This window comes from Malus sylvestris, chromosome 15 (genome assembly GCF_916048215.2).
Source record: "Malus sylvestris chromosome 15, drMalSylv7.2, whole genome shotgun sequence".
Classification (NCBI taxonomy): domain Eukaryota; kingdom Viridiplantae; phylum Streptophyta; class Magnoliopsida; order Rosales; family Rosaceae; genus Malus; species Malus sylvestris.
Genome location: NC_062274.1, coordinates 39,894,073 through 39,907,175, shown reverse-complemented (window position 1 = coordinate 39,907,175; position 13,103 = coordinate 39,894,073). Strand labels below are relative to the sequence as shown.

At 38.4% G+C, this 13,103-nt stretch overlaps 1 protein-coding gene across 1 annotated transcript; it reads right to left on the bottom strand.

The window, feature by feature from the left end:
* Window positions 1-504: 504 nt before the first annotated feature.
* LOC126601105 (pentatricopeptide repeat-containing protein At1g77405) lies at window positions 505-3,196 on the bottom strand. The gene has a single exon (XM_050267773.1). It carries the CDS (start codon window positions 2,901-2,903, stop codon window positions 1,557-1,559), a length of 1,347 nt encoding a protein of 448 aa, XP_050123730.1. The 5' UTR covers window positions 2,904-3,196; the 3' UTR covers window positions 505-1,556.
* Window positions 3,197-13,103: the final 9,907 nt, after the last annotated feature.

Genomic DNA, 13,103 nt, shown 5'->3' with positions numbered 1-13,103 from the left:
ATGTGATGCTACAATTGGGCTTGTCGTTGCCTATCAACAGGACGATCACTCGAGTGTTTGGACTGATCACCACTCGAGTGACGTTGTGCACCTAGTTATAAATTGGCTCGTTTGCCAAAATCCACTTGCTTGCTTGTTCGCTTGACTTGCTCATTTACTTGAATTGCTCGCTTGAACTGTTTGTTCAAATTGCTCGCTTGAATTGTTCGTTCGAATTGCTCACTTGAATCACTTGTCTTATGTGTCCACCTAACGAAGCTTGCCTTGTAATGTCACCTAACAGAGCTTGCATCCACATCTACTTGTTGGCAAACTCATGACGTGTACCGCCATGAGTTTGATGGGGGTTGTTTGCAAAATTAGTTATTATTAGACTATTATATATGGTATTCTTGTTAGCCAAAGATATTAGAGTTTCTTGCCTCTTAAGGATTAGGGTTTTGCTTTAGTTTTCACTATATAATAGAGCTTGTATTAGTTAGTAATTAAGAGATATAAAGAAAATCAGAGGGAAATTTCAAATTTTACTGATCGATCATCAATCTCGATGGATCGAGCTAATTACTTACAGTGACAATGACAGGACTCTCAAGTTTTGCAACAGGAAATAACCTACTGGGAAGGATGAATGAAGCGATCGAACTCAGAGCTAAAAAGCTGCTACTTCATATGGTGTCAATCTTTATAGGGGAAGTCAGAGACGCTGAAGAACTATCAAATTTGACGGGTTTAGGTGTGAACCATGCAGCCCCTTGCATTGGCTTGTGTGAAGCTTGCACGGCATACAAAACTTATGTGTCAGTAGAAAACCACTAGATCCAACCAGAAAACGCAGAGCGTGCAGTGCCCAGAAGTTTTGTCCTTTCTTTTCTTCTTCTTCCTTGTTCTGTTGTGTGGAGGAAACGAAGAATTTAATCTAAACTGCGGGGACGTGGATTCAAATTCATGAGCGTAAGAGGAGCGCCATCCGCTCTAACCAAGCAATATGTACTCTCCAAATACCTGACCATGTACCACAATGTGAGAACTCAGAAAAGACTTTGTGACATAAGTTGGCGAATTTCAACCTTAACTTTCTTCTTCGTCGCACAATGTTCAAGTCTCCCCCCATTATAACAGCAGAAGACAAATCACGCCAAAAATCTTCCTGATTAACGAGCTCCAGCATATAGTCTAGTCTAGTAACCTGAGCCTGCAGCTCCTGAGCAACTTGAAGGGCCATCATTCTTTGAAAGTAAAATTTAGCACAATCATCATGTTCCTTGGGCTCCAGCATATAGTCTAGGCCAGTGACCAAAGCTGGCAGCTCATCAGCATCTTGAAGGGCCATCACTCCTTGAATTTAAAATTTAGCAGATGTTCCTTGACACAGCCAAAGTTAAAAGAGTTTATCTACTTGCCAAGTGCTTTCAGAAAATAGATGTTGCAATTCCTAAGGCCTTGGCGATTCCAACTCACAGTGGCTGAAAATTGCTTCAAACATGTAACACTTCTGAAACAGCACAGCAGCTCCACAGATTTGTAGCATGATAAAAAGAATCATCAATAAGTGGGGATCAAGTTTCCACCATGCTATCATATCCTTTGCGACTCATCATTGGCTTCACCTTCATTGTCTGCCTATACCTGCTCACTATACCGTCTTTTATTGTTTTACGCACATCATCGTCAAGCAAATTGACTTCTCCAGCTGAATTTAGTGCATAACAAACTAATTTATACGTATACTCTCTAGGTATTGAGCCTCCATCAATCATCTCAACCAGAAAATCTCGGGCATCTATGATCCTTCCTGCTTCACACAAGGCATGAATGATTGGAGTATACGAACTTGAAGTAGGCATTCCGTGTTTCAAATTTTGCATCTTCCATAGCATTTCAACAGCCTTATCAATCTCATTAACTGCAGCATAGTACCTAATAAACGAATCATAAGTAACCCGATTGGGGGTACAACCCCTTTTGTTCATATCTTCAAACAACTCCAACGCCCTCTCAATCCGGTAAGTTTTGCAACAACCATTGATCAAAGAATTGTAAGTGACAACATCAGGAACAAAACCTCTGAAAAGCATGTTTCGAAACATGTGGTTGGCTTCCCACAACCGCCTCCGGATGGCCTTCCTACACCCCGTCTCTAAACCATACCTACAATAAGAACTAATCAAAATCGTATAAGTGAACACATCCGGCGGGCATCTAAACCCCGGCAACTCCATCTGCTCCAACAAAAACCGGGCCTTATTGAAATTCCCAACTCTGCAAAGAGCATAAATAATGGTGTTATAAGCATACACATCCGGCTTGCAATGAAACTGCTTCATTCTATAAAAAGCAGCCAATGCATCATTAACCAAGCCTTCCTCTCCTAGGACTTTTATCAAACAGGTAACGCTCTCTGTGGTAACAAGCCCGCCGCTCCCTCTCTTCGACATTTCTTTGAGAAAATCCCAAAGGGCTTTCAACCTATTCCCTCTGGCCAAAACAATCGCCGTCTCCCTGCAAGTCCGTTCGTTGTGGGCAAACCTGAAACGGGTTTCGACCCAGTAGTAGAATTCGAGTGCTTTGTCCGACCCGAGCTGAACTTTGTCGAGATCTCTGTGGGCTGCCGGGCCGAGAACGAGCACGTTGTTGTGGAATTTGTAAGATTCTTGCCTGAGGTTGCGTTGCTTCAATGGAGCGCGGTGGCGGAACCCGGTTTGGCGGCCGACGGAGCGGGGGGACTGGAAGAAGAATCTGGGTATGGAAATTAGGACTTGCGAAACCGAGTCCGCAGTCCACGGCTGAGAGGCGGCGGCGGAGGCGGCGGCGGAGGCGGCGAGATTGGAATCGAAGGGCTGGTTTTTGAGCATGGCGGCGAGGACTTGGTTGACTATGGGTTTGAAAGGTTTTGAACCGTTCATGTTTTGAAATTTTCTGTTGATCTTTAGTGTGGGAGATTAGTTGAGAATCAACGGTGGTGGGTAATGGTTTCTGGGTTTGATGGGATGAGGGTATGATGGGATGCCATTGACGGAGTTGTTGCAGTTCCTGGGAGGGAGGAAAGTGAAATATGAAGATCGAATATATGAGGAAAAATTAGTTGGGCTTTCGGTTGGTTGGGTTCAGGCGGTTGCTTTTGGCTCATCCAACAATCAAGTGAAAATTAAAGGCGTGACACTTGAATATTGTCGCAGTTTCTTGCTTACAAGTTCGAAATAAATTTAAGGGTAAAAGACTGTTTACTAATCTTATGTTTTGTGGTTTTCAACATTTAGTACATCAAGTTTTTTTCGTCTCAGATTCATACCTAAAGTGTAAATTTTGGGACAGTCTCATACATCCGTTAATCAAACTGTTAAATTTGCCATTAATTGTGACGTGGAGCCATGACTGTGCGCCACGTGTCATCCACGTTTTTTTTTTTTCTTTTCTTCTTTCTTCTGCAATTTTTTCCTCCTTCCTCCTTCTTCCTCCTTCCTCCTTCATTCTTCCTTCCCCTTCTTCTCCTTCTTCCTTCTTCTTCTTCTTCCTCCGAATATGGGGAAGTTTTTTTTTTTTTCTTTTTTCTTTCTTCTTCTTTCTTCTTCTTTATTCTTCTTCTTCTTCTTCTTCTTCTTCTTCTTCTTCTTCTTCTTCTTCTTCTTCTTCTTCTTCTTCTTCTTCTTCTTCTTCTTCCTCCTTCGACTGCAACCTTTTTTTTTTTCCTCCTTCTCCTTCTTTCTTCCTCCTTCTTCCCTCCCCTTCTTCCTTCTTCTTCCTTCTTCTTCAAATCTGGGGAAGATGAAGATTTTTTTTTTTTTTTTTTTTTTGAGGAAGATGAAGAAGAAGGAAGAAGGAAGAAGGAGAAGAAGGGGAAGGAAGAAGGAGAAGAAGAAGAAGGAGGAAGAAAGAGGAAAAAGAAGAAGGAAGAAAAAAAAAAGTTGCAGTCGGAGGAAGAATGAAGAAGAAGAAGGAAGAAGAAGGAGGAAAAAGAAGAAAGAAGAAAAAAAAAAAAACCTTCATCTTCCCCAGATTCGGAGGAAGAAGAGGAAGAAGGAAGAACAAGGAGAAGAAGGGGAAGGAAGAAGGAGAAGGAGGAAGGAAGAAAAAAAAAAAGGTTGCAGTCGGAGGAAGAAGAAGAAGAAGAAAGAGGAAGAATGAGGAAGAAGAAGAAAACAAAAAAATTCCCCAGATTCGGAGGAAGAAGAAGAAAAAGAAGAAGGAGAAGGAGAAGGAAGAAGGAGAAGAAGGGGAAGGAAGAAGGAGGAAAGAAGAAGGAGAAGGAGGAAGAAAACAAAAAAAAAGTTGCAAAAGAAGGAAGAAGAAGGAAGAAGAAAAAAAAAACGTGGATGACACGTGGCGCCCAATCATGGCGTCACGTCACAATTAACGGCAGATTTAAGAGTTTGACTAATGAATGTATAAGACTGTCCCAAAATTTACACTTTAGGTATGAATCTGAGACGAAAAAAACTTGATATACTAAATGTTGAAAACCACAAAACATGAGGGTAGTAAACAGTCTTTGATGCATCGGTATATGAAATACGTTATGTTAGTTGATGACTGTGTATGCTTTAATTAAACATTTCAATTTAGCCCGTTTATGATCGGTGGAGGATCAAATTAAATCAAATTTATTTTGCAATGCGCCACTTATGATCTAATTCCGTCTATATTTTGGTTTATGTTGACATCTAAAACATCAGTGATGAATCCATATTATACTATATATTTTACCATAATCTTAGCATTAATTTGTTAGTTACTTTGGCAAACTTTTGATACTTTGTTATATATTTTCAATGTAGGATATTTGACTTCTTTTGGAGCAAAAAGTGATCAAACGGAAGAATTTTGGAGTGATTCCAATTGAAGGATGTTTTGGACATTTTGAAATAAAAGCCCCGCGCGCAGCTTTTCCAGATTGACTTTTCTAGACGTTTTGGGCATTTTGAAGGTCAAGATGGAATATTTTGAGGAAAATTAATTCTGATGATTTGTAGGGGACGTCTTAAGCTTTCAAAAGGGACCTTTTAGGACCAAATCGGAGTTGATTTGGTCAGTCAAAAGTTTGATTTTCTGAGAAGTCCAAATTTTAGTTCAAATAGGAAACCTTTAATTTTTTTTTAATTTTTTTTATTATGTTTCCTAGTTTTATTGACACACCCCGACCCGGAATGTCCACTAGAACTCCGAATCGAGCTGTGTTGACCGACACCTGGAAGGTGACGAAGCCATAAAGTGTGATAATGTATAAAAGGTGAATAAATTAAAACATAAAAGTCCCTAAGTATGCGAGTGTGCGGTGAGCGGATCTGGACCCATTTCACGCGTGATACAGAGCATAGGTATAGTGCAGTAAGGTGAGGCAATGATCATACCATCACAAGAAAACATCTGTACCGAAAAGTGCCACGAATCCTTGTCGATACGAAACACTGCTGCTAGAATCTGGAGGGGTACAAAAATAGAAAATGTGAGTGAGTGAAACAAAACTTTTCAAACCAATTCCAACTACCAAAGGCAGTAGCCCCTCACCGTAATACCTGTATAATTTCCCGGAAAGTAACAGGCGTGAATATAAATCAATACCATAACCAAAATAATAGTTTCACAGTTATACCGTGTCAAATATCTCAATAAGAATAAGTACTCAGGTGAAATAAATCAATATGAAATGGCACATTAGCCGGATCCACCTATAGTGGCCTGTACGGCTGAATTAATAGCTCATCAACATGCTAGTCGGAGTCACCTCACGTGACCTATACGACTTATCCATATCTCATCAATCAAGGCTAGCTCATAAGTCGGAGTCACCTCTAGTGACCTATACGACTTATCCATATCTCATCACGTATGCTAGCTCATCACATATCTCATCATACATGCTAGCTCATCACATATATCATCATACATGCTAGCTTATCACATATCTCATCATACATGCTAGCTCATCACATATCTCGTCGTATATGCTAGCTCATCACATATCTCATCGTATATGCTAGCTCATCACATATCTCATCATATATGCTAGCTCATCACATATCTCATCATATATGCTAGCTCATAAGTCGGAGTCACCTATAGTGATCTGTACGACTTATCCATAGCTCAATAAGTATACCTACACACAAGTTGGAACCCCCTAAAGTGGTTTGTACAGCAGGACTGGGTGTAAATAAATACACTTAATTGCTACTATCAAGTGAAGACTGTGCGAATAACCGCGGTCACCTACGAGTTGGAACCACCTATAGTGGTCTATATGACAGGACTGTGCACCTACCTTGGATCCAAGGTGAGCATAAAGTGCGGGAGGTGAACATCACGTGAGGAACTGTGCCTTGGCCACGGATGGGAGCACTAACAATAGAGTGCAGGTTTATAAGCTCTCAATGCATCTTAACATAACATGTACGATTCATAGGCAACCCGTACAACAGTGTCGGAGTTGCTTAAAACATTATATAGTCATGCTATAACTCCATCATTTCAACTAATACCATAAACTCACCTGAACTTACCTGGGTGTCCTGTGTTCACCTTTATACTTCAAGCGTTCACAATAATTATGTGCAGATAGTATACATATAGATAAACCACGATGAAATTTGATACTCTACCACTTTATAGCATTTCCAATTATATACATACATATATATATATATATATATATATATATATATATATATATATATATTGTGGCATAAAAATGCATAAACTATAACGCCCTACTCCCGAATTATTTATTTTCGGAAATAATTATCGGTGACAAGCCCAACTAGACATTAGTTTAATTAATTATCATTACTTACGCTTCCTTACTTCAGATTCTTGATTCTTTACACATTGATTTATGACCAACATTTAACCACCAACTCATAAGGTTAAATCTCATATTTTCCACCCATGTCTCTCACATTGCTTAATTCCCTAAACAAGGCTATTGTCTCAATTATTGTATGGCTACATCTAACGTCTCGTTAGATTGCCTATGTACCCTGAATAGGGATCAAGCCATTTGTAGTTCACAATAGTATTTCAAAGCATTCACAGTAATCATAAGCAATAATCAATTTATAAACATCTATAGAATTGTCAATCATATATATACATATATATAATACACGATATAATGGAAAAGACCCACTCACCTGAGGTCCGTGCCACGACTCCCTATCACGCATATCGAGACATCACGAACCATCGTCGCCTATGACCAATTATCAAATCATATCTCAGAGTTCTGACCGATAAAATACATAATTTACATAAAACGCATCCCTACGTAATTCAATTCGGAAGATCTGCATCACGGATTTCCAATCCGTTGCTTCCAAAGATTCACATTATACTTCTAGAATAACATCCTAAAGTTTCATTATGATCCAATGATCGGATCTCCGCCAATTGCCAAAATCAAGTGGCGGTCAACATTTTATTTTATGAACTTACAAATCCAATTCGGGAAGATCCGTACATCGGATTCCCGATCCGTAAGTTTCTATGGTTCTCAAATATTACGTACTATAACATATTAAAGTTTGTGACGATCCAACGATCGGATCGTCAATTCATATAATGACCTATTAACGTAACGTAGAGAATTTAGATTCTAACAATCAACCTACATCATACAATTACCAAAATTGAACTCAAAGCATCTAATTAGCCTAATAATAACATCGACGGCCCCCTGACCATGCGCCGCCGCAGGTGGCGATCGGCCACCTTGACTCGCCTGAAAATCCAACTGTTTCCAAAAATTACCAAAATTTACAGAAATGAAGATCTCAATGAGTAGAGTAAACTTTATACCTGCGGCCAAGTCTAATTTGGCCGGGAAAATCTCTAATTTTGCTCAAAACGGCCAGAACCCTAGAAAATGGTGTGCTTCAATTCGACCTCCATACTCACTTCGACGCCTCGACCATTGCATGGGCTTTGTTCCTGGGTTCTAGAGGAGTGTTCTAATGGTGGTAATTGAAGGAGATGGTTTCACAATTGATGGATTTTGGGTAAGGTCTCCCACGGCACCCATTACTGTTTTTGTACCAAAATACTATCAAACTCCCTCTAATTTTTGGTGGAACAAGAAGTGAAAGGGCCAAGGTGATGATTGGGAATAGTTTATAGGTCCAATTCGTCAGAAAATTGGATGAGAAATGGCTAGGAGCTGCCTGTTTGAGGAAACGGGTTGCACGAGTCAAGGAAGACCCTTTGGGTTCCCTCTTTTTCTTCTTCTCTCCTTTCCCTCCTGGTTCTTCTCTCCCTTTCTCCTCATTTCTGATTGGGCAGTGCCCATCTCCTTCCTCTCCCTCTCTTTCGCGGCCATAAGGCAGCCATTCCCCTTCCTCTTTCTTCTTCCATTTTCTCCCACAACCCTTTACATAAAAAAATAATATAATAATAAGAAATGAATAAGATAATAAATAACAATCCTTACCCACGTACTTTTGGAATACGGTAAGGTAATAGTCCATATGCATCATGAACTAACGATCAACGAAAATCAATACCCTCGCCTCTAGGGTATTCTCGTAAATTTCACATTTTAAGATTTATAAAATAATAAAATTTGAGACGGGTTGTCACATTTATTCTAAGACCTTTTAGGGTTTTATTTTGTTATAGTATAAATAAGGCTTTTTAGCCATTAGGGTTTTTAAACGCAAGAAATAGGGGGAGAACACACGCACTACTTTAGAGAGCTTTGGAAGTTTATTTTCAAGGTCTTTTCTTTCCATGTTCTTAATAATATTTTGTTTTATGGTTGTTCATAACTAGTTCTTTTGCTAGGGCGAAGCCACAAGCCTTAGCAAGAACATGTGATTTTATTAATTTGCTTATGAATGGATGCATGTTTGCTTTGAATTATTAATCACCACAATTAAACTATCTAATTGTCTTAGTGATTCGCGACCATTAGAATATTTAGACAAGTAATTTGACGCGATTAAGCTATCTAATTGTCTTAGTGATTCGCGACCATTAGGATATTTAGACTTAGTGATTCGCGACCATTAGGATATTTAGACAAGTAATTTGACGCGATTAAGCTATCTAATTGTCTTAGTGATTCACGACCATTAGGATATTTAGACAAGTAATTTGATGCAATTTTTGTTGGAACATCACCCTGAAATTGAGGAGGGCTTCTTGTGATTAGTAATTGTAAGTTCACTTAAGGCGAACATCGCACTCTTAAGGATTGCATAGTTTTTCAAAAGGTTTTCACAAAGCTTAATGAGTCTTGCATGTTTATATTTTATTTGAATATCACAGACGGGTTGCATGTTAGATATACGTTTTCGCTTGAACATCACGAGGAAAATATGCATTAAGAAAACCTAACCTTCAAAGCATGTATGTGGAAATTCATAAGTAATTAGTAGAATTGCACAGGATTGTAACGGTGATGGCTGAACCCTAGGCTTTTACAAATTGATTTTCTTTAAATTGTTCTCTAGTTAATTTCTTTAATTGTTTTATTTTAAAATTCGTTTTTATTATATTAAATTCTAAAATCAACATTTTCCAAACTTTGTTTTAAATAATTTATTAAGAGTTGGTTTTAAACACAAATTAGTCATTCAATCCCTATGGAAAACGACCTTACTTGAGCTGCTATACTACAACAACCTTATACTCTTGCAAGTATTTTTAAGTGTTTTTATCTCTATTTTTGCAGGTGGTAAAAAACTCTATCACTCAGCACGCACGATATACAAGTATTTTTAAGTGTTTTTATCTCTATTTTGTTCGAAGTATGCCCACAAAGCCACTCATTTGATGTAATAGCTTTTGGAATACTTATTGTATTAAACGTTTATATGTTTAATGAAGGGCAAAGCTTATTGTTAATCACTATTTATTGTATCATGTGTTTAAGCAATAAGGGAATCCAATGAATGTATTTGATCTAAGAGATAAGTGATCTAAGTGAGTTAGATTATCGAGACCTTTCTCTTATGTTCATTCCTAAAACGTTCCTAGCCATAGGATTGCCAATTGGGCATTGACAATCCGTTAAGGTTAGTATGTGTTATGTTGACTCAAGCGTGAGTATGACTAGTCTCAAGTCATTTAGTGTTGGACACTAAGACAAACACATAGGTGCTCGAAAGAGTAATCGAGTACACTGAACAACGATCAAAAGAGAGTTCGAACATACATGTCATGTAAGAACTCGATAGTTGCAATATGCAAAGTAGTCCTTTGACCTGAGGCATCATAGATATCTAATGGTTAGGTCCTTGATCTTTGATCATGTCAAAGGCATTCCATTGGAGTGTCCACGGCATTGTTGGGGTCAAGCTATCTACTCATGTAGGCATATGAATGTACAACAAGGGATCTCTAACCTTCCATGGAGGAAGGAGAATACTCTAAGATATGATTCGAGAGTCTTTGGCCAAAGCATATGAATATAACTTAGGAAGTTTGTTCCAAATCATATTCAATTGAATCATATAGAGAAGTATCACATTGGATAGTAGACATGAAACAAACTATCATTCAAACAATGTGATTAAGAGTATTGTATTAGAGAAGGACCGTATTGCATTATAATTGTAACTGGATAGGTTCTCCAACCACTTCTACTTAGCTTGGGTAACCATGACATACTGCTAGGTGTCACTCATGGTTTGTGGAAGCCCTAATGATTAGCAAACACTAATTTTAAGGGAGAATTGAAATGTGGTTTCAATTCACAATCGATTGTTAAGAGTAACAATCGCCCACTACCTCGCTAATTGGAACCTAATGGATCGTACACCGAGTAAGGGCGATAGTGAAGAAATTAAATGAAATGGATATGCAATTAAATGGTTTAATTGAAGAATGGTCAAAGATTAATTAAATTAGTTAATTAATTTTACGAAAGGTTCGTATTGGGCTTTTAAGTTGGTTTTGGGTTTCGGGGCCCAAAAGCGTTTTGGTCCACAAGGCCCATTATGTTTAAGTTGTATGACAACTAAAACAAAATTGGCAAATTAGCCCAATAACAAGGTAAGGCCGGCCATTAGGGTGAATGGAGCAAACTTGGATTAATTACAAGTTTGCCACTCACTTGTAATGAAGTATAAAAGTAACTTTATAGCTTTATTTTCATAAAAGGGTTTTCTTTGAGGCAAAGAGGTGAAACATTTTTCTCTCTTTCTCTCTACAAAGAGGCCGGCCACTTAGAGGGGATTTAGCTAGCAATCTTTTCTTCTCTAAGTCATCCATTTTCATCTTCACACTTCATCCTTGGTGTGGAGACTTAGAGACATCAAGCTTTTGATGTTTTGGAGAACTAATCCTCAAATCCTCAAAGAAGAAAAGGAGCACTAAAGGGAGGAAAATCACAAGGAAGATCCAAGGAGCATGGAGGTGACTTGAAGGCCCTCCACTTGGGTGAATCCCTTGTGTAAACAAGGATGAGCTTCAAGGGTAAAGAATCTCTAAATTCTTAATTCTCTTTAATGTTGTTAAAGAGCCTTTTGGTTCACCATATACTAGGCTTTGAAAGTCATGGGTTTTATGAATTGTTTTTGAATGCATGCCTACTTTAATGTGTTAATAGTTTGCATGTGTATTCAAATGTTCTTACTTGTTCTTAGCTAGGACAAAATTTTTCCTTCATATTTTTGCAGGTGGTAAAAAACCCTATCACTCAGCACACACGATCTTGTAGCTGCCTTTTTGACACACCTCAAGCTGCTCAAGCCGCCCTCAAGCAATACTAAAGCTATATTCAAGCTTCCCTCTTTCAGGTTATTGACAACATATAACTATTTCCCTCCTTTCTTTAGAGCCATATGAAGTTTTAAAGATCCATCTCTTGCTCTGTTATTATTCCATGCTGCCATCTGCATCTGCACCGGCCATTTTCCTCCAAATGGATCCCTAAGAACGACGACGGATTTGTCAGAAAGGCCAGATGTGAACTGACGGAGGAATAGTCTGTCATAAACACCTAACAGATTCAGAAAGTACACCAAAAGAAAAACTACATTACGCTCACCAATGTTTGGTTACAAGGATTGCACTGCTACTTAAATATTTGGGGTTCAATATTTAGTCTGAAATCCTAATTCTTCAAGCCTTTTACTTGTTAGTCCAGGTTCGATTCGAGCATTACCAACTACACTGCTAAAAATTGGTTCAGATTAATTGATAAAATTCAACGTAGACAAGCTCAATGTGCCTAAAAATAATAAGAAAAATTCAAAACCACAAACCACTCATAAATCAAATAACTTGAAGAGAGAGAAAGAGTGGAGAGAGACATCCAAGCTTGTTTGCAAGCTAGGCACCAGAATCTTATCCTAGATTTCCTCCTAGATAGTCTCCCGATTTGATGAAGATTATTACTTTTCCTACAAAGACTCTCAAGATCCCTATAAATACACATGTGCCCAAGTATTTATCAGGACGGATATCCATCTAGTTTGTTTTTAGTGGATATGGCTCACTGATTCGATAATTGTCAGTATTTTTAATGGGTATAGTTTGTTTTCATGTGTGAAATCCCGTCCCCAAATTTCACCATTTAAATATAGTATTTCGTAGTTCCGACACGTTTATATTTGCGGCTTAGAATTTTATCAATAAGTAAAAGAATGAAAAAATGCCCCTATTGGCCTAAACAGAATTTTAAGATGACGTACTTGACCTTTTCATGTTTCACCACATTTCTTGGCATATTTCGATAGTACGCATCAATACGAACGCATGGGTGAAATCATCATGAAATTATGAGCTATAACGAAGATTGCCGAGGGTATTTTGATAATTTGTCATTATTTAGTCGCATGTGGTTTTATTTTCTAGTTTTGTTTGGTGTGCCCATGGGGCTCACCTCCGATACTTCTGAAGAACTCTCTCTTTTCTCTTTGTTTCTCTCTTCATGCTCTCGATCTCTCTCGACTTAGCTTATTTTGATGCCCCGAATAAATTTTTGGCATCCGTTTAGTGAAATTCCATTGTTTTAACCTAGTTCTCTAGTTTGCCGCCACTTAATTTCGTAATTGACTGAAAGCCTACCATTGGATCGACATGAAATTTTAGTACGTTGTTCTTGAATCATAATGTGACCCTTAGAAAGTTACGGATCAGAAATCCGATGGGCGGATCTTCCGGATTAA

Bases quoted from the DNA above. Each gene is read 5' to 3' on its own strand.
- LOC126601105 (XM_050267773.1), bottom strand. From the start codon at position 2,903: ATGAACGGTTCAAAACCTTTCAAACCCATAGTCAACCAAGTCCTCGCC.